Here is a 27,381-nt window from a genome sequence, read left to right as displayed (position 1 = left end):
ATGTGTGCGTGTGTGTGTGCGCGCCGAACGCCGAACTGCCATGGAAAAAAATGTTCATTTACATTTTACAGTGTAAAGTTTACACACACGCACACACACACACATGTACACACGCACAAGCGAATACTTGAGGTATACTAAGAAGTGTACACACACACATATTATATTATTACTATTATATAAATGTTCTTGCACACACGCACATTGTAGAGGGCGCGCTCGCGAGTTGTATACTTATTATACACATATATATATAATATATAAACGAGTATACACTATCACGTTATTGCTTAGGTGTATATATATATAATTATATTCGTGCACGGTATATATCTGATATCTCTATATACGTATGTCTGGCGTAGTGGTGTGAGTGGTCCCCCGATGACACTCGTTGATATTATTATTATTATTATTAGTAGTAGTAGTAGTGGTTAATAGTTATTACTATTGTTTTTGTTCGTCTTCGCTAAAACGGAACGTTTTTGTTGTTTGATCGGCGATGGAGCGAATTGTCGCCGTCGTCGCCGCCGCCGTGCGCCGAAACAATAATTGTTAGTTGCCGCGCACGTTGGACCCCAATGTCCACTGTTCCGCCGCCGCCACCGCCGCCGCAGCAGCAGCAGCCGCAATTCGTCGGCCATTACTTCACAAGCGACCCCGGAGTGACGGAGACTTGCAGCGAGCAATGACTGTTCTGCGAGCGTATCGATAGGTTGTGCTCAGTCGGACGATATTCTTCATCTGCGAGACGTTGACCAAAGCCACAGCCACAGCTTGTTGCCGAGTACCAAGTTTCAGGCAGTCTTGCACAGTGAACCGATGTTGTTAAGGTCCACTGCTGGCGTCTAGTATGAGTGGTGTTGCGCACGTCACTGGAGACGCGATGGCTGTTCACCGGCAGCACGAAGAGGGATCGACATCGTCATCAATGTCCATCAGCACCACAGAGCCCACGGCGACAATAGACTGTAGTCGCAAGAGAATTCACAGCGAAACAGGTAAGTGTTTTATACGTTATGCTCCGTCTATATAAACATGATTTCACCATTACTCTCGGCTAGCCAGTGGTCTAGGTGGTTTCTCAGTGAATACATCTGCTCTACGTCTACTGATGATGCTGCACAAGCATAGTTTTATAACTTGTTCGTGTTGTACACTTGTGCTTAAACATTCCATCGTATAACGTTTTAATGTTTTATTTGTCATTACTCATTACCTGTTATTATTCACTTTATACAGTAATATGCACTCATACCTTTTGACCCTCGTAAAGAAATTATTTTGTAAAACTTTCATTTTTACTCTGTCTTGTTACACTCCTGTAGGTACTAGACATAATATACATGTTACACATAATATATGTAGGTACCTACTATTTGTATCTTAAAAAAATGATTATCTAAAAAAAATTCTATCTGTTGTATTTACTGAGAACAATCCTGGTGGAAATCCCACCGTACTTACATTTTGTGAAATTATGTAAATATGTTATATTACATCAGATTCCTTTTCAAGTACCTATTTTTTTATGGTTGTTTCACTTTTATAGTCAACCGTTGTTCTATTTTATTGGTATTGCTTGCTGAGAATTATCAATATACATATGGTCTCAGTAGAGCGGTTGTTTTCGTTTAAAGCTAAATATGGTGAATGATTGTTTGGTATTAGACTTGCATTCTAACATTTTTTTTTCGTTTGTGTCCTTAAGAAACAGTGCCTAGTATAAAATATGCTATGGACTTTGGTACTGTATCATTTTAATTATATACCTAATATAAAATGTGCTTAAGTGTCTTGTCAATTGAATAACAATAATTATTTTTATTGTTATCTTGTTGAAATACATTTAGAAATTAAAACTTAATTACCTTAAATAATTTACTAATTAAAAAATAAAATAAAATAATATCGTGACATTTTAATTATGATGTAGCTGTTTATTTGTCAATTATAGTTATAGTATTTACTATTAGTAGATATGTAGATAACTAGATAAGTAATATTTTCAGTGGTGCAACTAAGGGCTGATATTTAGGAGGACTGAAGTCCTAAAAAATAATTCATTCTTCATAGGCCCAGGTAAGGTTTTTATTTTATAGCCACTACCAGGGTAATTATTTTAACAAATTAAATTAAAATCGTAAGTTTATTTTTACATTTGTTTTGGACAATTTTGTCATAAGTACATAATAAAATCGAAGAGATACCTATAGTAAGTATAATCAGTAAGTTTTCAATGGTACATTTTTATAATTAATCCCTAACTCACTAATATATTAGGAATAATTATATTTACAAACAATATAAATATTCTGGTAATTTGGGATACATTTTTTATAAATTGTATTAAATAGAGCTCAGATTAATGTCTAAACAATATTAAAAATAAGACTTCACAGACCCTGGGTTCACATGTACTCATATCATACGTATGAATATTTCAACATCCATTGTTTAAGATTATATATTATGTTGATAGCCTCAGAAACATGCTAATTAATATGTTATTTTGACATGTCTTTTCTAAACATAATATGTATACCGACATTAAATACAATTTGTTTGTTTTAACAAAATTTCTCATATTATTAATTTGCATTTAATCATTTACATATCTTAAGTATGCATTTAAGACTTATTTTTTAGAAAAATAAACTTACATTTAATAATATTTTAAAACTTTTTAAACATAAATTTGAAAGTCGTTAGCATTTTTACCAAGGTCAACTACAAAGAAAAAAGATATACTTTGATAGAAATGGAATTACGATTAAAATGCATGTAAACACTAGCTTTTTATGTATCTTTAAAACATAAATTAAGTAGATAAGTTGGTACTAAGGTAATTCTTAAAACATTTAAAATGAAATTTTATTCTCAAATTAATTAATGTGAAAATATGTAGGTATTCACCTCGGCATTCACAATTTGTATTATTTATTTTTATGAATTCTATAAAAATATAATCCTTCCTAAATTCATTAATTTCTGGGCTCAAATTGTAAATATTTTATTTTTAATGATTTAATGAACAATATTTTCTAATGTAATATTCTAACCTATTTTACCTATTATAATAAATAATGTTTTCAATTATGTATAAATAGTTAGTAATTTATTTATTTATCCTCTCATTTACAATTTATTTGTTGAACTAAATAGTTCAAAATTGTTAACATTTTATTTTATTTAACATAAATAAATGAGACAATAACCTTTAATAATAGTTTAATAATAAGTCATATGTTATTATAGTACTTGACTTTTTCAATGACCATCAATTTGGTGAGCATTAAGAGAACGCCGCACCCGCATGTGTTGTTCCGCCTACAAATGTACAACATAACAAAAACTGTTTTGCGCGGGAAAGAACCGAGAAAGCTACAGTCATAACTAAGAAAAAGGAGAACTTTGGCTGTGTAATAAAGTTTAGATGTTTTTGATATCACTTAGGTATATTAAAAAACTTCTTATTGTTTAAAAATCCATTATTATTTGTGTTTTTCAAACTTAAATAAAAACAATATTGCACAGCCAAAGGTCTCCTTTTTATGTGGTAAAAATGTTGTTTCTTAGTTATGACTGTAGCCTTCTCGGTTTGTTTCCGCTCCAAAACAGTTTTTGTTATGCGACGTCCTCTTAAGAAAAAATATAAAAATGTAATATTGATGTCTTCAAACTAAATGAAATAAATTTACATAAAATGTCTTATTGCAATATGGTAGGTAATACTTACCAGTGTTATGTAAAATATTAAACTCGTTGGTTGTAATTTATCGAGTAATTTATTGTAAAAACCTAGAGTATACAAATTTTTGCTGAATATAAAACTGAAAGATCATTAATTTAATCATGTTGGTAGTGAAACATTAAAAAAAATATAACAATATTAGTGAATTAATAGTCAATATTTGAATTCTTATATCCTTATATCCTAATATCATTTTGACACTAGGTATTTAAATAATAAGGAAATACAACCCATGTTCTTTTTTGTAGCTTATAATTAATGCAATTAATATGTATATTAATATTAAAAACACCTAATTACCTAGATCAAAATGATTTAATGTAAGTGTTAGCATAAAAAATGAGACAATATGATGTTCATATTAGTCTCCTAGTATTAGAAAAAGATTGTGTGACGTCAATTTTGTCATGGATACAGTTCAAAACATAATACATGATAAAATTGAAGATTAATCCTGGGAAAACTGACAAAAATGTAATTAGAAAAGTTTTTGTATTAGGTAAAGCACCATATGTAAGAAGAAGTAAAAACAGTACCCAAACTACGCTTGTACTTGTCTTGTATCTTGTGCTCTGTGAAAACAATTATTAGGTGCTTGTGTGAAATGGTATAATCATAACAAATTGTTATTTTTATTAGCTTAATAATTTTAGTAATATTTTAGGGTACCTACCTATTAGTTTGTTATATCACAAATAAAAATATTTACTTTCTAAACAAGGTGTTCAATGTGTTAATTTTAATTTGGTAACCGGCCAATTCGGCGAATCTTTTTCGGCGAATGGATATACCGGCGAACGGTTATATCGGTGAATGGACGTATCGGTTAACGAATATATCGGCGAATGGATATATTGGCGAAACTACAATACCTAACCGGAAATTTAAAAATTTAAATTCCATATTATATAATTTAATAATTTAGTCAATAATAACTTAAATTTGGAGCATGACTGGGTTTTTTTTGAACGAAAAATTATCTCGCGAGAACCTATGTTTGTGTGAACCCGTGCAGGACACTCATCTTTTCGTTCACATCTCCAGTATATCTATATTTAATTTACAAAAAAAAAAAACACTTAGTATTTTAAACGAGTATTCATATTATACAAATTGTATACTTTATATTTATCAATAACATAATATAATTTTAACTTACTTTTCCATTATGTGACTTATCTATAATGTAGCAAAAATTACTTTCGTCTACCAATTTTGGTTTCGACCTAATCGTTAATGTACTCATAGTTAATAAAAAATAACACAGTAACAAAATAACACAGTATTTAAATATGGAACCTGGACCGTTTGATTTCAACTTGATCACCAACACATTGTAACTCTAAAAACACATTCCAATCGGTTATTACAGTTTAACTGATAGACGATAGTTATCGTTATGACATTATCGGACAAATAACAACATTATAATCGAAAATACAATTAAAGATTAAACCCGTGACCACAAAATCCCCACCGATAACTTATTTTTTTTTTTTTTATTAAAATAGAAAATGTACAAAATTGTGTAGCAAAATATGTACAATAAGCAAATAGGAAAAGTGATGGAGAATAGTTGTTGGTTAGGAATTTATTGACGTATTAAATTAGAAACAAACTCTGTGTTACATATATTTAAATATTTGTGTTTAATGTAATTTCGCCGATATATTCGTTCACCGATATACCCGTTCGCCGATGCATCCATTCGCCAATATACCCATTCGCCGAAATTACTTTTGCTGAGATATCCTATAACCTTTTAATTTGTGTCTGTTTTTATTTTAAACCTATAGAATTGCTTAAATCTTCATCTTTGGTTTTTGGTTGTAAATAGGACTTCGTTAGCACTGAAAATGGGGAAAAATTCACTCAAATAATTTTTACTCAACGTCCTTATTAGATTTTAAATTATAATATCGGTGGTCAATTCTTAACAATCGTTTCACAAGTTTGGAATCTAGGGATACTATCCTCCAGTTATTTATCTTGTCAATCACATTCATATGATAAGTGATTTGGCTATACACACTTGGGATTTCATGAGAAGAAATTGTTTTGAATTTAATGATCTAATGTGCATTATAGTTTTATATACTGCGCTAATAAAATCCCAACTGTAATATGGATCCAATTTGGGACTCATATCAAAAAGGTTTAGTTCAAAAAGTTAAAATTATTAAGACATTTTATATGTATCCTATGACAGAAGCTAGGATTAGAGATTAGATGATATTGCTAATGAATTCAAATTAAAACATATAGAGGATTTATAATCTTCTAAATGATTAATAGATTGCCTGAAGCCTTGAGGCTTATTATATTGATTTACTTATTTATAAATGATAAGTTCCTTATTACTTCCAAAATATTTAGGTGCAAGGGTCTCATCTCCTGTCACAATTTGCTGTAAAAATTCATCACCTTCACCATCTCTAAACGTTTGAGAAATGATTTTCCTGAATTATCACGTTGGGTTTTATGGAAATCTGTGAGCTGTTTTGGGACCCAACAGGCATATAACTTATGGTAACCCAAGTTTTCGGACATGGTTCTGTTTAGTGTGTAAGTACTGAACTTTGAGAAAGTTCGGTAAATTTTGCTGAAAGATCTGAAATTGTAATGCCTGTTTTTTCAAACAACTTGGTGAACCCCGTCATCAGTTATGATCGATTTGTGCCCTTAGCCCCCTTCATTATGCACACCTGTGCGTTTATTTTAAATTGTCTACATCAATCACGTACCGAATCATCACTCATGAGTCATCCACTCATCCCTGTATTGCCGTGAACAGCATATAACCGACGATGAATTTGAGCTGCACCATTTCCTTCGACTTGCAAAATACAAATTACACTTTGCATTTCATATTTGGCGGGAGATAAAATTGTATTCTCCATGTTGTTACTGCAACTATTAGAACATTACTGAACGAAAACGGTCGAAACTTGGCATATTATAAGAGAATAACATAACGTACTGGTTGCAACATATCTAAACGTGTCATTGAAGTGCCCGTATGTAATGAATTGTAATTTGTAACACATTGGAGAATGATTTTGAGATAGCCCTCGTATAATGTATATTACCTATAGAGTTTCTTAATGCTACTTTGGTGATCATTGGAATAAAATGTACATTTGTCCAAGGCTTATAAAATCACGTTTTACTAAAATATAAGTTGTAATTGTTAACTTATTAGTTATTTGTGGTCACAGAATAATGTGAATAGATGCAGTTTGTTCTGATACAATACATTTCCATTTTGTAATCATTAAGTAATAATGATAGATCTATGTTCAACATTTTTTTTTTATCAATAAAAATAATGTTTCAATTGTTCTATATTTAACAGCAACCATTAATCCATGCGTGCTTAGTATTAGGATGCTGAGGTGATCAAGCACACCCCTAGTCAATTACACGGAAAGCTATGTCATTCCATGAAATAATTAAAATATGAATTTCTAATACCTATACTCCTTTTCAAAGGAGAATTACCGCTTTCGCGCATGTCGAATGATTTGATTGGTGCGACAATCACACTATCAATGGGAAATTGGTGGGAATGCGTGCCGAACGGTATATTCTCTTTTTAAAATTATTTGATAATTTGATATTACTTATTTAACATTTTGATGTACCTTCCTTTTTATACTAATCTTTCTAATCTGGGATTTCATTATAATCTGTCTAGCATAGTTTCTGCAAATCTGTGAGTTCATGATAATATAAAGCTAAATTTATTTTACAATATTATTAAGTTCTTATTGTGTGAGAAGTCTCATCACTTTTTATTTTGGCATAACTGCAATTTACCACAAAATTTTTTTGATTTTAGATTCTGAGCGGAGTGATGAATTAACAATTTTACCATGTGTGTTTTTTCTATTTATAGTAGGAAAAATGTTTTCATCTTCAACTATAATGGTAGTTTCTGGTAGCAAATTTAATCTTGTTTGTACATTTGTACATTTGTACATTTCTAGTACTTAACAAGATAATCGGTAATTCTAAAAAAAAAAAAATGTATTAAAGTAATTGTTTGGTAACCTTGGTTGCAAAAAGTTGGACCGTCTTTGTTCAGAATCGTTTTTCATCATGTACATTGCTTTATCATTGAAATCAGATTTAACACATTGATTACAGTGACTTACTCAATGACAAGGTAGTAAGGTACACTCGGCATACTGTACAACAGAACAGTTACCTACTTAAAAGCATTTTTCTTTTTTTTTTTAAATCAGGTAAACATAAACAACATTGTTTAGCAATCTGAGCCAGTAAATGTTGTGAACATTGTTATGCTTTAACCGGAAGGTCACAACCGAGGTTACAGCTGTTAAGTTACCCATCTACCTGAACGTTAGGTATACACTCATCAGGTCATCCATCTACCTAATGAATTGCTCAAATTTTTTTTTTTGAAACCATAATTTTTAAAATGTTGATCTACCTTGGTTTTAAATATTGTAAATTATAATATTGTTTGGTAGACAAATTGCAATATTGTTTCATCTTAAAGTTTTTTCTTAACTTTTTTTCTATCGTTTGTATGCTTATATAAAACTTTAGAATAATAATTGTATTACTAGTTTTGAATAATATTAATTTTTCATTATAAAGATGATTCAGAATACTACTAAACTTAAATCTATTATAAATTATAATATTAACCTAAATATATTATAATGTAAAATTATTTAGTTATCTTCTCTGGGCCTATTAGGACCAAGTCCAATTTAATAATGAATTAAATTAGATGTTAACAGTGGTCAATTGATTTAAACTAGTATTTTTAAATTGATCATTTATAATTTTATATTGTTATATATTATATCGAGTATTATATAGTATGATGTATAAACAATTTAGAACATATTTTTATTAGGTAAAATTTCAAATAGACTGAACAATCTTTCTTTGATTAAAAATTACAACCTAGTACCTACATTATTTTTAAAATTGAACGTTCTACAAATATTCTTGTAGTAAGTACCTCATACTAAGACTATATAAGGCTTACTTCAGGCTTTGAGAAGTAAATTCTAAATAAAATAGTTCAGTTTTTGAATATTTTCTTTGAAGCTAAAAAATAACTTCAATTACCTATGTATAATTTGTTTAATCTACGTGGCTAGATGTTAGATTTCTGATTGTTCTTTGTATTTTGGGGATTCAATGATTCCGTAATTTTCTGTTTTTGTCTAACACACGCACGACATAGTATTTTAGATGTGTTTTTTGTCAAACTTTCCAATTGATCTATTGAAGCTATAAAAATTTCGAAAACAGATTTGAATTTGTCGTCAAATCTACCTGAAATCGACTTTCCCACATTTTTCTTTGTACATTGAGTATTTTCAAGTTATCGCGGCTATTCACGCGGTTATGCACTATTGAAAATTGGAATTTTTTTTTCATCAAATTTCACTATTACTAAAGACCAGGTTTAGCTATGGACATTTTTGTAGGCACCTATCCTATTTTTCTTTTGAAACTTTGTAAGTGTGAATTAATGATCTAGATGATGCTTCGCCCACTTACATACTACCTATTCTATATAATTATATTATTCATTTACCTATAGCCTTAAAATTACCTATTCAAATAAAGTACCTAAGTAAATTTAGGATTTTGGTTTTTGTGAAATTTATCTTTCAGAAAAAAACATACAGTAATCAAATTAAATTATATATATTATGAATTTAGGGCTTGGAAGTAAAATAAATATACAAACAGAAATGTTGAATAATATGTAACATACATTTCATACTTACTACGTAGTAAAATATATTTTTAATGTTTGTGAAGTTTTATATAAAAATATGAGTCATAAAATACCGTAAAATACAAACATTTTTTTTTTTTTTAAGTATGGACTTTTGCACAAATATTAAAAAATATTCATTTTTTCCAAGTTTTTTTCTAAAAGTTAAGAAATACCTATGCAAAATATGCATTGGAAATTTTTGATTTTTAATCTTGTCATTATGTATAAATTCTAGCTTGGTTGGTCTGCTATAAATCAAGAGCAGGATAATAAACCTACCTAATAAAATATACAACTCTTACATTTTTCAAGTTCTAATTATGATCTTTTAAGTACCTTAGAAAAGTGTTTCTCGACCTTTTTATATCTGCGTACTAACACAGTTTGAAAATGTTCATGTATCTACCACTTCACCAAATATGGTGATAATTAATGCATAAAAAAAAAAATTAAATATGTAAAATTATTATTTATATTATTATTAAATATATCAAATATGCCAAATAATTTCTAATGTGAATGATTCATTCCTTTTTTTTTTATAAAGGGAGATGTTTTTAGTGTACCACATATGAGCTTTTCGTGTACCACAGGTTGAGAAACGCTACCTTAGAATATTAATGCTAGATTGGAGGTCCAATTATTGAACCTATTGAAAGTTATGCCACTGTTAGGTATATATTTATGAATCAATAGGCATTTATCTAGTATTTATTTACCATTTTATTTTGCACCAATAGTAAGTCCCAATTTTACATATATTATTTTTGTTTAGACTTCTGATTTATATTTAAAAAAAAAAAATATGTTATCAATTAAAAGTTATTGTGACATAATTTATTAGTTCTATTTTTTTTTTTTTAATCTTTGCAATTCTGGAATTCTGCAATGAAATTACCATTTTATAAAGTGATGATAACCGATTATCTAAGTAATCGGCATTGATAAAGCGTGTGATCTCCCGAGCATTTAAAGGTTTAGTGTGATTTACCGATAAAACAGTAAATAACTAGTTAAATAAATACGTAATATTATGTAATATAAATTTAATTCAATTAAAAAAATAACTTTATTTAATGCATTAAAGTTTTTTGTGTCTACAAAACAAATGATACAATTAGTATTAATCAAAATATATAAATATTGTTGAGAATATGATATAATTGTTACAATATTACATTTTATGAAACATAACCTTTTTTTATATCTTCCAAAGATGTTTAAATAAATTATTCCGATTCTTTATTGAGCCCTACCAAAATTTAATTAAATGGTGTGGTAATAGATTTTCATAAGTCCCATGCATTTTTCTTAATATTTTAAATTTTAATATTTATCATCAACATTCTATTGCTTGCGTTTTAGCCCCATTTACGGGAGATTCACAAAATTTTCAGAATGATTGACAGTTAAATGATTATAGCCAATATCATTTAGACAGAAGTATGATTTTCATTCATCAGATACTATGGTAGTCCCCGGAAAAACTTCCCTTAGTATGATCGGAATTAATATAAGTTTATCTCTTCTATCAACAATAAAAAATCTGCGTTCTAATACATCACCATTTTTCCAGCATAAACCAAACACCCAAGGACCTTCGATCCTACGTCCATAATTACGGTTATTTACTGGTTGATTTTCTTTTTCAGAATCTGAAGTATCATAATTATGAAAGTTAGCTGTTGTATTAGGTTCAATACGGCCATCACCTAGTAAAATTGGTCCACGATTGTACTTACGTTTTTTGCGTAATATCTTCTAATTTCTGACCCAAACTTACATTTGAATGAAAACGAGAATTAAGATGTAGGTAAAAAATAAATTATTTGATATAATTGATTTGAAAGTTTGACACCCTTTTACAACACACCTGATAGATTTATATTCTTGCGTCTCCAGATGCTAATCTCTTTTTATGCACCAAATTTTTCGCAATTATCAATTTCATGTTTTTCCGGCAATAGTCCATGGCTTTGAAGAAATTCTACACTAGTTTTCAGAATTAATAATTTTATAAAAATCCGATGCTTACATTTTTAAACCCACTACGTACTGGTGCACAAACGACTTGGTTAATGGTAAACACATAAATGCACAGACTATATATGTAGTGACTTGTAGGCTATGAAATAAGATATATTTATTTATTTAATCTGTTTTTATTCTACGTTATCGTACATTATCACCGTTTATTTAGTCACAAAAGGCATATTATATGCTACCTATTAATAGTAGATAACGGCGGACCCGGAAGATTACACGCTTTACCAATATCAAGTAATCAAATCTTAAAAAGCAATTTTAAAATTAGTTAAAAACTTAGAATGATTTTGAATTTAAATATTTGACATCTGAGAAATTTATTGATTATTAGAGCTAAAATTAATCTGTTTCTGTGAATGATTTTACTAATGTATAAACGCATTATTATTTTGAGATAAATATAATAACTGATAACTAATTTTAATATTTTATAAAATAAACATGTTTTTACATTAAGAACATTTAAGTTACACTAGTATATTACAGTATCCATAAATGTTTGAAATTTGGTCAACTTTTAAATGTATTATTGCAAAAATAAAACTCAAAAAATTAATTATTTTTTGTATGCATCTTATGACTAACTACCTATACCTAAGGAATTTAAATCATTTCTTTTTACATTACTCACAGGGCCGAATTTTTCCAATTCGGCCCACTTACAAACTGGCGGCCCTTGGGTACGTTCTTATTCCGTGTATAGTTTTTTTTTTATAGTCTATTTCTTCAACTTTTAACTCATAACATATTATCAGTCAGCGGCCACTCATGACTTGAACGGCCCACCGAATTTTACTTGTTTACTCACCGGGCCAATCCGGCCCTGATCACACAAAAACATTACTTTATACTAATATCTACTTATTTATTTAGTACATATTATATAAAAAAAATGTTTTGCTGTTTATGATAATTTAAAATTATGTTTTTGTGAAATCATGATTTATTGTCTCTTAACTGTGATACTTATGATATATCAATTACTACAATACCAATTATTTAACTATTTACACATATGCATTGTAGTTTTATATAATATATTAATTATATGTATTATTAACTTGTTATTGTTGTAGTTGATTCAGATGTTGATGAAAGTACTAAGAACATACCAACAACTTTGGACAGATTTCCTAAGTATGTGGATTGTCAAGAAACATTGGTGGAAATGTCATTTATTAAATGGTTAGCTGGTTTTCGGTTGGAATGCCGTAAATTGTCATGGCCTATTAATACAGAACTTTATTTTGGGTTATTCAATTTTTTTTGCCTGTAAGTACCTAAATTATTTTGTTAAACTTAGGTACTTAAGAGGACGCTATCCATGCATTTGTTGTCTCCATCCATTATGTTGTACAATCGTACAACATAATAATTTAAAATTTTTGTTCACTAGGTAGTTACAAGTCTGCTGTTAATTATGATATTAGAGTGAATGCTTTTATTCAATATTTTAATGTCCAAACAAGATATTAGAATTTTTAGTAAGTGATATTTCACGTGCCCATATATTGCTTGAAAATTTAAATATGGATAAAATCGCTGACGCTTAAGCACAGATAATGTTCTTACCTAAAAGTTTGATGATACACTGGTCAATTCACTCTAATAACAAAACTTATAGCGCACTATTAAAACTAGTGAATGAAAGTTTGCCATGTTGTATGTTAGTAAAACGAAGACAACAAATGCATGGTAGCGCACTCTTATTTAGAAAAGATGTTTATGGCTGCATGCCCTACAATAAGTAAAAAAAGTGCTTCAAAAGTTGAATGTAATACTTAATATTTTACCAAATTATTAATTTGGTTTAAGAAATCATCTAAGTAGTAACTTTACTATATCTAGATTTATTTATAATAACACTTTAATTTGTTTACAGGAATATAGTACCAGAAATGGTTGATTGCAGAAATAAAATTAATAAATCAACTCTTCTGAAATCTTATGTAGAACAATCTATGTTGTTTTTTCGAGGATACTATAAAAGCATACAAAGAGTAAATATGCATATTTTTTTACTAATAAAAATAAATGTATTCTTTCTAAAATTGAAAATTATGTAGTGTCATTTAATAATTATTTGAAAGTATGGTTAGTTATGTTTAATTTGATATTTTTAAGGCTTAATGCAGTGTAATGTAAATACATTCTGTTTGTAGTCACATTTTAAAAAGTTTATTATTTTTTATAGGTATGAGAAAAAAAGATTTATTTTTAAATCTATTTCTTTTCTAAAATTCTTATGTGAAAAAATTATTATCAAACATTTCAAATTTAATAAAATGCTATTCTTTTTCATACCCGTGTGTGTTGTCTCCGTCGCTTAACATAGCATATGTGCACTCATCAGAATCAATTTTATGTTGTTACTTAAATATTAAAGTAAATTTATCCATTAACAAACTTAAAAATAAGAATATAATACATGTTTTTCTATGATATTTCACTTTTAATCAAGTTATGAATACTTATGTAAAATATTAAGGTATAAAAATGTTCACTCACTTACACACAAACTTACTTAAAAATTAAAATATAATAAAAATTCACAAATTGTATACTTAATTTTAAGTAAGTTATGAGACATTACCAATATACAAACACAGAAATGTTCTTAGCTTTAAGTTTGATAATAGTTATAATAGTTCACCTCACTAATATTAAAGCTAACCAAAATTGGTGCGTGTTTGTTAGATACCGACATCACAGCGGTTGTGGAAATCTCTTAAATATTACATTTTATTATGAACAAAAGCTATTAACTAATAACTTTAATTTATTGTATTTTTGATTTTACTGTGTCATAAATTTAGAAAAATATGTCTGATAAAAACTAATTTTATTTGTATTTATATGTTATTATTTATTTGCAGGATAAAGGGGATACTTTGGATGTTCTATATTATGACAGAATGAGTTCAATGTTGGCCTATTATATAGATTTAAAATTAATGTCATCTCAGTAAGTTCTAATGCTTAAGTATTTAATTTTAGGACCAAAAATGAATTTCATTAAAATCTAAAATGTATTTTATTATTTTTAATGGAGTTAGAGATCTATAGTTTTGAGATCATATAACCGATTACACTCCATCTAATACTCTTTGGTGGCTTAGGTCAATTCATAATGAAACTGTGAAGAATCAATAAGTAAAATAATTTACAAGTACCTATGAATGTAGAGAATTTTATACAGTTTTTATATAAATATTAAGATTGGTGGATAAGAAAAAAAGTAAATATTATAAACGACCTTTACCCTAAAAATATTTTAATTTGATTTTTAAATTATATAATATACAAGCAGACACGGCAATGTGTTCCTATTGCTAAGTTTTTGTGGTTATGCGAGCAGTAATTATCAGGTAGGCAATCTACCTGTGGTAGATCGCGGACCCCACGTGGTGCGGACCTAAGTGTATAAGTTAACTCTAAACCTAAACTCTAAAGTATCAAAAAATGCAAAAAAATGGTCCACCAAAACCGTGGTTCGAACTTGATGCATTCTAAAATACACAGGCTTTTCATATTAATAATACCACTAATAATTATTATAACTAAATAAAACTAAATAATACCAATAGCAACCATTTATAAACAAAAAATAATAATAATAATCTCAAAATCCCTGTTTGAGAACTTACCCAGGTTAGACCTCTTATTTTCCTTTTTTTCACGACAAAATGTAGCCTATCTTCTTCTCTGAGGTCTAATCTATCTTTGTATCAAATTTCATCGCAATAATATTGGATGAACGGTTTAGAAATGCATTAAGGACACTTTCAGTCGCAAACATTTTTTATCTTTTATATATATAGATGATCGGATATAATACTTGATATTAAATTGCACAAGAAAAAATTAAAAACTGGTATAATACAAATATAGAAACATTTAATGCACAAAAATTGTTTATCAAGTATTGAAATAGCACCTAAATACTATCAATAATAAGATAATCAATTTTTTAGACAATTTTGAATTTATGATACAAGTGTTATATGTTAATGATCTCCATTATACCTGTCTCATATGGCTTATGTAGGTAATACTACCAAGTATTTCTATTATCTTTTTCAACTATACACCAGTCTGAAAGTGAAATTATAAGTAACCCAAAATATTTTTGGAATTGGGTTAACTTTAATACTGTCTCATGGTATACCCAATTCTGTATTCTTAGGTAATACTACTGCTAATATCGGTGCGACTATTGCTAATTTATTCTCAGACTATTTCTCCTCTGTATATAACACTTCACCCGTTCATTCACCTGATGAATCTTACATTTCCACCTCTACTTATCAATTTGATCACATCATCCCCACTAAATGCAGTATCTCTCTTAATGAGGTATCTGATAGTCTACGGACACTTATAAAATGTAGGTCTCCCGGCCCTGATGGGGTTTCCGGTTACTTTTTGGAAAATTTAGCTAATTCTATAGCTTATCCCATATTCATCTTATATGACAAATCACTTGAGGAAGGGGTATTTCCTTCTATCTGGAAAATAAGCTCTGTCACCCCAGTTTTCAAAAAAGGCAATAAATCTAATGTCGAAAACTATCGCCCTATCTCTGGTCTAGTACAAATTGGTAAATTATTAGAAAAATGATTAAACCAATCAATAACATTTTAGACAATAGCCATGGTTTTAGACCGAGGAGGTCCACCTTAACTTGTAATTTATTGCTGCAAAATTTCATACTCAACGCTTTTAAGGATAAATGTCAAGTGGATGTAATTTATACTGATTTTGCGAAAGTCTTTGACCGGGTCGATCATGAATTATTGATTATTATTTTGGATAGATTAGGGTTTAGTCATCCCTTGTTATCCTGGTTTAAATCTTATCTCACAAATAGGTCTCAGTTCACTTAAGTACACGGCTTCCATTTAAATACGGTCCCTGTCCCATCTGGTACTCCCCAAGGAGGTCACTTATCGCCCATATTATTCAATTTATTTATAAATGGACTGTCACTTGTTCTTACAAAATGCCAAATCCTGTTCTTTGCAGACGACTTAAAAATATTTACTCGTATTTCCTCGATTGAGGATTGCTTAGTTTTACAAGAGGAATTAAATATCTTATCTACATGGTGCCGTAATTGGGGCATGTGTCTCAATACTGATAAGTGTTATTCAATGTGTTTTTACAGATCCCGTGAACATATAACCTATGTGTACTCTATAAATAATGTCCAACTTAGATCAGTCTCTTCAATTACAGACTTAGGAGTAACTTTAACCACTAATTTAAATTTCCGTAATCATATTGAGTGTGTAGTGAAAAAATTGTTGAACATTTTAGGATTTATTAAGCGCCATTCATCTGAATTTAAAGACATTAGATCATTTAAACTCCTGTACTGTGCATTAGTTAGATCTATTCTCGAATATGGAGCTCCTATCTGGAATCCATACACCAAAACCGATATCGATTTCATTGAACGCGTTCAAAATAGGTTTTTAAAATTTGTAGCCTTCAAATTTAATTTGGCCATTGATAATCATAATTATACACAAATCAGTTCTTTTCTTAACATTCCAGCCTTATCCACCAGACGTGAAATAGCAGATATATCCTTTATATATAAGTTAATTAATGGTATCACCGATGATCCTGATCTTTTAAATTGCATCCCCTTTACTATTCCAGCCTACAATAATCGTTCCACATCTCTGTTTTACATTCCAGTATATAGCACAAACTATTTAAAAAACTCACCTATTCCTAGGGCTATGGCTCTATGCAATACACTTTCGATGAGAGTTGACTTTTTCTTCTCTCCCTTAAAGGAGATAATAAACACTCACATGAATAATGTGAATATGTAATGCTGGGTTTGCCTTTCAAATTTAACACTTTTTTCCCTTTTTTAGATTTTTGTAAACTTAATATACCTATAAGATATTTATTGCTTGTAATATTACTAATATTGTATTTTTCTGTATTTGTATTCAAACTTTGCTCTGTACTATTGGGCCTTGGCCCGTTTTATTCTACTGAATAAACTATTATTATTATTATTATTATTATTATTATTATAACTCTTAAATGTTATTAAATGAAAATATACCAAGTAGATTATTTTAAAATTTAAGTATCAATCAGCTTAAATATTTATTGTAATTGGTAAAAGTATAACTTATAACTCTTATTTTATTTTTGTATTGATGTAAAAAATCTTACAAAATTCCTATTACTTATAAAAAATGTAAAATTATATTCATAAGCTAAATTTATGTGATTTATATTTATTATACTATTTCAATTTTTAATTATCTGTTGTAGGCGTTATAAAGAAAACTCATCTCACAAAAGAACTTCAAGTAAAATAAATACAATGTTATTTGTTTTTTTAGGTAAGGAATGAAATAAAATATTATTTTATTAATATTTTAATTCATGAATCAGTATATAATGTATTGCCTATGTATAATTTAAATGTATTTATTTTATTTTATATTTTTAGATAAGAAACTTGATTATATGTTTGATTCAATATTTCAATTATACTATGTATTTTATGGTTCTGTTAGTATTAATTTAGGATCAATAATGCTTCCAGTTTTTAAGTTAGTATTTTACTATTAATCACCATTTTCAATCAATACTTATTTATAACAATTTTTTTAATGACTTAATAAATGTGTTATTTACAGAAAGTTACTAGGTGAACATCCAATGCCCAAGAAAATTAATTTTCTAACTTATATGCGGTATATTTTATGTTTTAAATTGTGGAAAAAAATAATTCACTCCTCGCCGGGTATGGCTGGTTCTGTTAAGAGAAAAGAACTGGAAAATTTAAGATTATTATTAAGAGGGTTGAATGTTCCAAATGATTTTATGAGTCAACATGGAAATTATAATTGGCCAAACTGGCCTAAAATGACAATATCTTCAAATGGAACTCCAGATTCAATACAAAGAGATTTAAAAAATGTTAGTTTTGTTCTATATGGTGCAAATTTATCACTCAAGGAGTGTTACAAGGTAAATATTGATTTAAATAATATAAATTTATTAGAAAAATGGTTACCAACTAAATAGTATTTACATAGTCAAATACCTCGAATCTCAAGGAGGATAAAAATTAAATAAGACTTGTGTAATTTTCGAATTATACAGGGTATCTTATGAGGATATATCCATTAGCTGTAGGGGGGTTCTCGCCGCCTGGACAAAAACAGTTCTATTGTTGTTTTACCTATTAACTATAAAACTCAATAAAATGGCTATCTTCAATTAGGTATTCCAAAAATAATTTTTATCAAAAAATATAATTAAGTTAAAAAATAAATTATATGTAGTCCTTGTCTCTATGGGCTTAATAATAATAAAAAAAAACAGATTTATGATAAATTTATTATCTCTGGAGATATCTTAATGGGTAAATTCTCCTGGGACACCCTGTTACATACTTCAAGCGGTAAACAAATTGGGTTATCAAGACTTGGCTGTATAAACTTATTGAACATAGTATATTCATTCAGTACGGCTATTTAATGTATGTGTTGTTAAATTAATCATATTTTATATGCTTCACAATATTTCTATATACTTATGTATAATACACACTTAAAAAAAATTAATTTTACATCATGTATCTGATAGAGACATTCATTATAATATAATGAACATTTATGAAATTATTTTACATTTTCTTATTATTCATAACGTTTTAAATTAATTAATTTGTATAGCATAAATGTAAACAATTATTATTAAATATTTAATATAAACATACCGTTTTTTTTATATATTTTTAATTGTACATATAGAGATATTATTTTTGGTCAATTGACTAGTCAGATTTGATTTTTAATTTTAAACGGTACAAATCACTATTTTTAAATTGGTAACTAAAAACAAAGGTAGATTAAAAGTCTAATAATTCAATTGTCTATATTTTATAACTATGTATTTTAGTATTAGGATGCTTGCAGTGCTTGAACACTATTATGAAGTAAATTATGTAACTGATAATCTATAACAATCCTTTTTTATCAAAATTTTTTCTAGTTTTTAGATTGGTAAGACATATAATAATTCCAATATTTAGTATTTTATAATGCTAAACATAAACTACTACTAGTTTTCAGTACATAAATAACAAATAAAAATGATTTTTTTTATGGTTAGTTCAATAATTTTTCCGTTTGTATGTACAAGTATCTACTACCCAATAAAAATAGACAAAAACAAAAATAATTTAATAATACTTATTGCTTTTAGGATATATTGGATACTTCAAGAAAAGATATTCCAATACTATTGAAACCAATTGAAGAACAATGTAAAACGTTACGACCAGATTTATTTGCGATTTCGGGAACAGAAGTTTTGAGAAATTGGGTAAGAAATTATTTTTTGTATAGGTAGCTTCTAAAATATGGTTCGTGATTATTGTTACATACCAGGAAAAATTTGAACATTTATTCTATTTAGTTTATTAATTACCTATATTTATAATATTAAAATATTAAAATATATAATAATGTATCGGACATAGATATTATTTGATAATGATTATTGTCACAATCATGTCCCTTGCATTAACATTATAAGAAGGCCGCTGTACAAAGCCGGAGTGAAAAAATATTGTCCAGAATTATTGCATCAGCTAGAATGGGCGTTGAACACTAGTGATGTTGTTTTTACATGGAATTTATTGGTTTTTTATTATTATGATCTAAAAGCTGGAACTTATGAATCATTACTATAAAACGTTTTTTTAAGACCAAATTGTCATTGATCGAACAAATGTGTTTCCAAGAATATAAGACCTTTAGACTTAGAAATATAATTATTTAAAAAAAATACTTTCGAATTGTTTGTATATATCAGTAGTATAATATACATATTTTTTATGTGATTAATAGACTAATATATTATATTATCATATTTTACTCTTGTAAGTCTTGATAAAATGCAGGCATTGATATTTTATTATTGATATATAGGTATATACAATTTGAAAAACAATTAAATCTATTTATCTAGAAGTTGGATATTCTTGGAAACACATGTATTCAATCAAGGACAATTTTGTCTTTAAAAAGCTTCTATGGAAATTATTCATAAGTTTTACCATATGGATAATAATAATAATAAAAAACCAATAAATTCCTTATGCTTGAAATGTAAAAACGACATCACTACTGCCAATGCACATTCTGGCAGATGTGATAATTCCGGTTTACTTTTATATGCACAAATCTGCATCCTTTCTCTTATATTATATTGGTTTTATAGATGCTCTTATCTCCTTTTTTTTCTAATAATAATATTGTTTCATATTTTGAAATTCAAAACAACTAAATAAATTAAAATTATAATATTATTTTAAATAATTTTTAAGTTTTTATTATATTTTTTAACATAAAAAGTATGGGTCAATATATCCAAGTTAAATATTTAAAAGGTATAGGTATTATAAAAATAATAACTAATTTATTTAACAAAAGTAACAACATTCAATATTCACTTTTAGTTGGCGATTTATGAACAAAAATAATAAGTCACTTAAATTTATCCAATTAAATCAAATTAATTAATTTTAAGATAAGGTTTTATGCAAATATAAATAGGTGGTTGAAGTTAATAATAAATATTAATTCTTTACTTTTGTATATATATTTTGTAGCCACTTCGCGAAATCAAACTTTTTATGAAATGGTAACAGATATTTTACACTTCGTGAAATTCAAAAATATTTCACAAAATGGTCACTTTTTTATGAAGTGGTCACTACAATTTATCATTATGTAATTTTTTTCACAATCTGGTCCTTCACTTTGTGTAATGAAATAAACATTTATCATTCACGTATATAGTTTGATTATATCCATGAACCACGTGCCAATGTCAAATACAATAAATATTATCTGTATTCTATATGACTATTATACCTGCCCAATTGCCAGACTATATTAAATGTGTAGATGATATTTATTGGTTTTGATAAAAGTCATAATCATAATGTTATATCAAAATTTTGGTAATACCTTGATGTTAAAGCAGTGTATAGTTGCTGTGTGGAACATTCTATCACGTTCTATTTTAAATGTTTTTATTCTACGTACCTCTACATAATGGATGACTTTAATGAAAAAACTGAGTTTTAACATAAAATTAATAAATATTATTTGGATAAGCCTGGTAAAAAACCATATATAGCTGAAAAAATTGAGTCGATAATTGCAAACTAACTAATAAGTAGTTGGTACAATAGGAACTAGTTAATGCCTTAATGTTATACATAGACAAAAGGTATAAAATATTAATTCCTGGATCTTAAATAATATTGTTGATTTTTAAATTTCCTAGCCCATATTTTTTGTCATATATTGTACTTTTATAATATGTAACTCATTTTAAAAACGTGGAAAATAACACTTATAATAACTAATAGGTTTGTTACAATTGCGTTAATTTATTATTGCTCTTGTTCTAATAACAAGTGTTTAGGGTATTTATGTTATTGTAGAAGTCATAAATAAGTATACCTAATAAATAATAATGGATATAATTAATCTTGACGTGTGCAATGAATGTTGTATTCCAGTACACAAAGTGAACGACCAGATTGTGAAAAAAAATTACACAATGTTAAATTGGAGTGACCATTTTGTGAAATGGTTTACATTACATGAAAAGTTCGATTTCACGAAGTGGCTACGACATATATAATCTTGATTTTAATTTATTGCTATTTTTTGCAGAATGAAGATTTTGATAAAAATCTAAAACCACTTATACCAACTACACGTTCCTGTAATAGCTTGCTGAGAAAAATCAAGTATAATTTATATATCCCAAGTAAGTATGAATGTCTTGAAATTGATGATGAAACTGATGAAGTTCGTGTTGTTCCAATCAATGATGATTTGAGCAAGTTAAAGCACTTAGGAGAAGGTTCAGAAAATCATTCGGTCCGGAATATAGAAAACAGTTCAAATTCTGATAAAAAATGTATGGAACAAACTAATCTTATAAGTTCTTCAACTAATGAAACAATTGATGAAAGCAATAATGATAAAAGTGACAAAAATGATAAATCTTCTGTTGATGCATTAAAATCATTAATGGCTACTCATGAATCATGCCCAGCTGATGTAAAATCACAATCAAATGAAGATGAAATGCAAGTCAATGAGAAAAAATCAAAATCATCTGAAAAACATGTTTTATATGGGGATGAGAGCAGATTTGATCCTACATCATCTAATAATCCGAGTATATTGAATTACATTTCTGAAAGTACAAGTACTTCTCATCACCCTGAATGTTCTTATTCTAAGGGACCAAAAAGAAATCAATGTTCATCATTTGGTGAAAATAGTAAAAGCAAAAAAGTTTGCAGAACAAAGTCCAAGCATGAAAAAAATGTATCAAACTGCAGCTCAAATCAAATCATTGATTCTAATTGCCAAAACTCGAATGTTGAGAATAGTAGTTGTGTTACTTTAAATAATGACAACTCTGTACTTGAAACTCCAAAGAACTCTAAAAATATAAATGGAGTTCCTCATCTAATGAACGAATCTTCAGTCAAAGAAAACAAATGGGTGACAAAAGCATCACACCCTGAATTATCGATAACAGCAGTCTTAAATTTGAAACACACACAAAGTAATTTTACTGTCAGTGACAAAGACGAAGGCATAGAAAATTGTACTAAAATGATTGATCTAAGTAGTGATCAGGATGGTACTGCTTCTCCTTCTAGTGATATACAGTGGCCTATAAAGTTGTCTCATTCTGATCCATATTCTCCAGAACCTAAACGAACAATTGATAATTCTGAGCAAATGGAAATTGAACCTACAAGCTCTGATACTGAAGGCAACAATAGTCCAAAGACTGAACATTCATTATCTCTTAGAAACTCAGAAGAAATGATTTCTAAATTAGCTTCATCTAGGCGGTCTATCAATGAAAATGAAAATACTCAAATTTATGCTTTGCCTATGGACCAGAAATTATCTCACGTAGAACATCCTTATGTTGAAAACGCTATAAATTCAAATACACGAGATTTAGAAGTAGTGAATGTGTTATCTCCTGTTTCTATTAATTCAACTGATATCCCTATGAACAAGAGTTCATGGGTCCCTGATATATCATTGGTACACGCTCATAACGATCATAATGATATTGACTGTGATCATTCTCAGTCTTCTTTACAACAATTAAATGGTTTATGTAATTCAATTAACATTAACACCAGCCTGGTTACTAATCGAAACAGTGAAGTTGAACTTTTAAATAATATGCAGTTGGAAACTCCAACTATTTCTAGGCCATGTTCTTATAATCGAATTGAATCAAGAATATTCCCTGAAGATTCATATACAGCTGCTCTGTCTCCTAGTGAAAGTTCAGTTTCAAATTCAGCATATGGTTCTGCATATGATGTTAATCGAATACCTATGGCAGTTACTGTCAAACCTATCCCTGTTACGGTGTCATCAAAAGATGTAGCACATGAATTAAATGATTCAAATAGTAGCATATATCACAGTAGTTCAATTAACATGTGTTTTAATGGGTTAAAGAAAAAATCTATTATTGATCAACAACCTTCTTATAATTTTGCAATGAATAAATCTAGACCAACTGAAATGAATATTATGGAACGAGGTTCATCAAGTAATAAAGACAAGCATGATGTTATAGATGTAGTTTCAGATGACTTTAGCGACGTCGACTCAATGGATTTACGAATAAACAGTGCTGAACCCAAAGATAATAATTTGAATATAAATAATTTATCCATGTCTAGTCTTATATCAACTGACTTGAAATCAATTAATACACTTAATAGTTTTGAAAAGTGTGGTAATTGGTCTACCATTAAAAATCCGTCTGACACAACTAACCATCATCAAAAACAAAAATTAAAAATATATACAGATCCAACAGAAATGATTTCAGTGCCAATTAGCTTGAACGCACAGTCTGTAATACCAATTAATTTGAATGAAGCACATGTACAAAAAGTGTTTTTAGGAAATAAAAGCCCCCCGCAAGTTTATTATAGTCCAATTACTGATTTCAGAGTTTCATCAGATTTAGACATGACAAATCATGGAAATATAGAAGATCCCAATCTAATTCATTTTAAAAATACACAGAGAAATTGTGTAAACATATGTTCAAATGATAAATACATTCATCCTATGTTACAATCAACTGATAATGATCCAAATGTAAAACAGACGTTAATTAATGGCTATGATGGGGTTCTTAATCAAAATCCGTCAATTATGAATAATGGACTTATGTATAAGTATCCAAGATCTGATAGTAACACATCTATTAGATACGAAAACCCTCCTCTTAGACTACAACATAAAAATCCAGAACGCATATCACCACATAATGGCTTACAATATTCAAGTTATGATCAGATACTTGGGCCAAGTTTGTTGGAAGATCCAAATCAAAAAGAAGAACAATCAATAATGAATATGACACATTTAATGCTACAGCCAAGTAAAAATTGTAAAGTTCATTATAAATGGCCTTTAAATAAAACCAAAAGTCAAACTTCTACAAATGGAAAACTTTTAGAAGTTTCTCAAAGTCAGGATTATAAAAGAAATTCAAATATTTTGTATAAATATACCGATGATGAATTAAATCAAAAATTGTCACCAAATGAAATTCCAAACCAGAGCACTGGTTTATCATTTAATGATAGAATAAACAACAGCACTTTAATTCAGCCAAACCAACAGTTCCAAGACTTATCTAATTTCATTGCACCAGATCATCTTTCACCTACCATTCAATCTGGATCTGAATCCATTGATGAAAAAACACAAATTCAATCCAGAGCAGCTCATAGTTTTGAAAATAATTCAAGAACAGAACCAACTGAGCACCAAGAAATGTATAGAAATACTAAAATACCAAGTCAAAGCAAAGAATCAAGCACATCACTAGGCATTGATGGTTTTGAAGCAGCTCACTACTTATTTAATAGTGGTAAGTTATTTTTATGTATGTATCCAAAATGTACCAATAGCCATCATTTCCGTGTTATACCTTCCAATGCAGAAATGCTACGTCATGAGTTCACTGTACCATTTGATGACTTTCGTTTCAATATTCAGTATAAGTATAAACAGTTATTAACTTCGAACCCAAGAACATGGCCTAATATACCTGTATTAGAACAGTTGACTAAACGGTGCCTATGTGACATTTGTGGTGATTTTGATTCTAAATTAAACCAAAATCAAGAAATGTTGCATACATATGTTGAAGGAAAAAAGCCAAGTATTGAAGAAGACAATTGTGAAAATGAACAACCAACTAATACACAAATATCGTTGAGTTGGAAAAAACATTTGGCACAGCGTTTTACTTCAGCTGAAGATGTTGAAAAACAGTCTATTTCTCAGATGATAGATGATATGGAAAGACATATAAAACGTTTTAAACATGCTTTCACAATTATTTTTCCATTAAATAAAGACGTGAAAATCAATTCACAAAATTTACGAAATGCATGTGAAAGTTATTCTGATTCTGATGATAGTGATAAATCATTGAATTCTGAATGTAAAAAAAAACTTGAAATAGGACATAAATGTTTTATTAAAGACTTACATCTTCATTCTTATCAATATTTACAAGTACCTAATAAAGTGATACCAAAACATGTATTGGAAGAATTGTCTAATTCATCATACCACCCACCTAACCAAAACTTATTAGCTACTTCACACCAATGTGATGAAGAACATTTCCCTAATGAATTAAATAGGTATTTTGTAAAAAATTCTCTTAGTCCTTCATATCAATCAATAAACCTAAATTTAACTAGCCAGTCTTTAAAATATGTCCACGAAAATATATCTAACCCATCACATCAAGTTGCTGCAGAGAATTCACCTAGTACATCACGTCAATCATCAATTGGAAATCTAACCAGTTCTTCTCATCAACCCGTTTTAAGTAATTTTCCTACAACATCACATGGGATCTCTCTGGACTCTAGTTCTACTTTGAACGATAGAGGCCTAAAACATAATCATATGTCTCGTTATTATTCTGATGGACAAATGTATACAGAATTTCCCCAGGCATATCTTCAAGTTCCTAGTGCTCAGTTTCCAAATTCTTCGACAAATTCATACTATGGCTCACCTGTAAATATGCCATCAGATAATTCTGTGCCATTTTGTTCTCCAAGTTTATCAATTAACTCTGTGCCTCATTCTCCATCATCAGATTGTAGTATACCGTCATTGGTTGAAACGGTCGCTACTGCTGTACCTGAGCATGCTTTGTTAGATGATAGTTTAGAAGCAGTAAATGCTGCTCATAACTTAATGTTGATCTCAAACCGCCATAGGTACAACAGTACTACTTCAATTACAACTACTAAAACTACAGACACTATGACAGTCTCAAGTACCGCAACTACTAACTATAAAACTGTAAAAAATTCTAATATTAAAACAACTGACATTAAGGCTAATAAAATGCCCATTACTGATACTACAGTTAATATTACTCCAGCTGATACTACTGCTAATAATATTTCACTTCTGGATTCAAATAAAAATAATATTTCCACAACTTGCTTTTTGAGTGGAACTATTCAACCTTCTATGACTGAACCAGAAGATCAAGAAACAGATATTGTCCACAATAGTCGAAGAAAAAAGAAAAAGAAACATGATAAAAAAAAAGATAAGAAAAAAAAGGGAAAGCGTTGATGATTTTTATTAATTTAAGTTTTATTTTTCAATTTAAGCTTAACATTCCTAGCTTA

The 27,381-nt window shown here is 28.6% G+C and overlaps 1 protein-coding gene across 1 annotated transcript; it reads left to right on the top strand.

The window, feature by feature from the left end:
* Window positions 1-27,381, top strand: LOC100569878. The gene is made up of 9 exons (XM_003245110.4): window positions 1-1,001; window positions 12,650-12,845; window positions 13,456-13,573; window positions 14,450-14,538; window positions 17,877-17,947; window positions 18,058-18,160; window positions 18,248-18,581; window positions 19,824-19,943; window positions 22,313-27,381. Exons 1-9 carry the CDS (start codon window positions 854-856, stop codon window positions 27,323-27,325), a joined length of 6,192 nt encoding a protein of 2,063 aa, XP_003245158.1. The 5' UTR covers window positions 1-853; the 3' UTR covers window positions 27,326-27,381.

This window comes from Acyrthosiphon pisum, chromosome A1 (assembly GCF_005508785.2).
Source record: "Acyrthosiphon pisum isolate AL4f chromosome A1, pea_aphid_22Mar2018_4r6ur, whole genome shotgun sequence".
NCBI lineage: Eukaryota > Metazoa > Arthropoda > Insecta > Hemiptera > Aphididae > Acyrthosiphon > Acyrthosiphon pisum.
The sequence above is the reverse complement of the archived record's forward strand: the minus strand, read 5'-3'. Positions and strand labels throughout refer to the sequence as shown.

Bases quoted from the DNA above. Each gene is read 5' to 3' on its own strand.
- LOC100569878 (XM_003245110.4), top strand. From the start codon at position 854: ATGAGTGGTGTTGCGCACGTCACTGGAGACGCGATGGCTGTTCACCGG. The intron at 1,002-12,649 runs GTAAGTGTTTTA...TTATTGTTGTAG, and splicing joins GAGAATTCACAGCGAAACAG to TTGATTCAGATGTTGATGAA. The intron at 17,948-18,057 runs GTAAGGAATGAA...TTATATTTTTAG, and splicing joins AATGTTATTTGTTTTTTTAG to ATAAGAAACTTGATTATATG.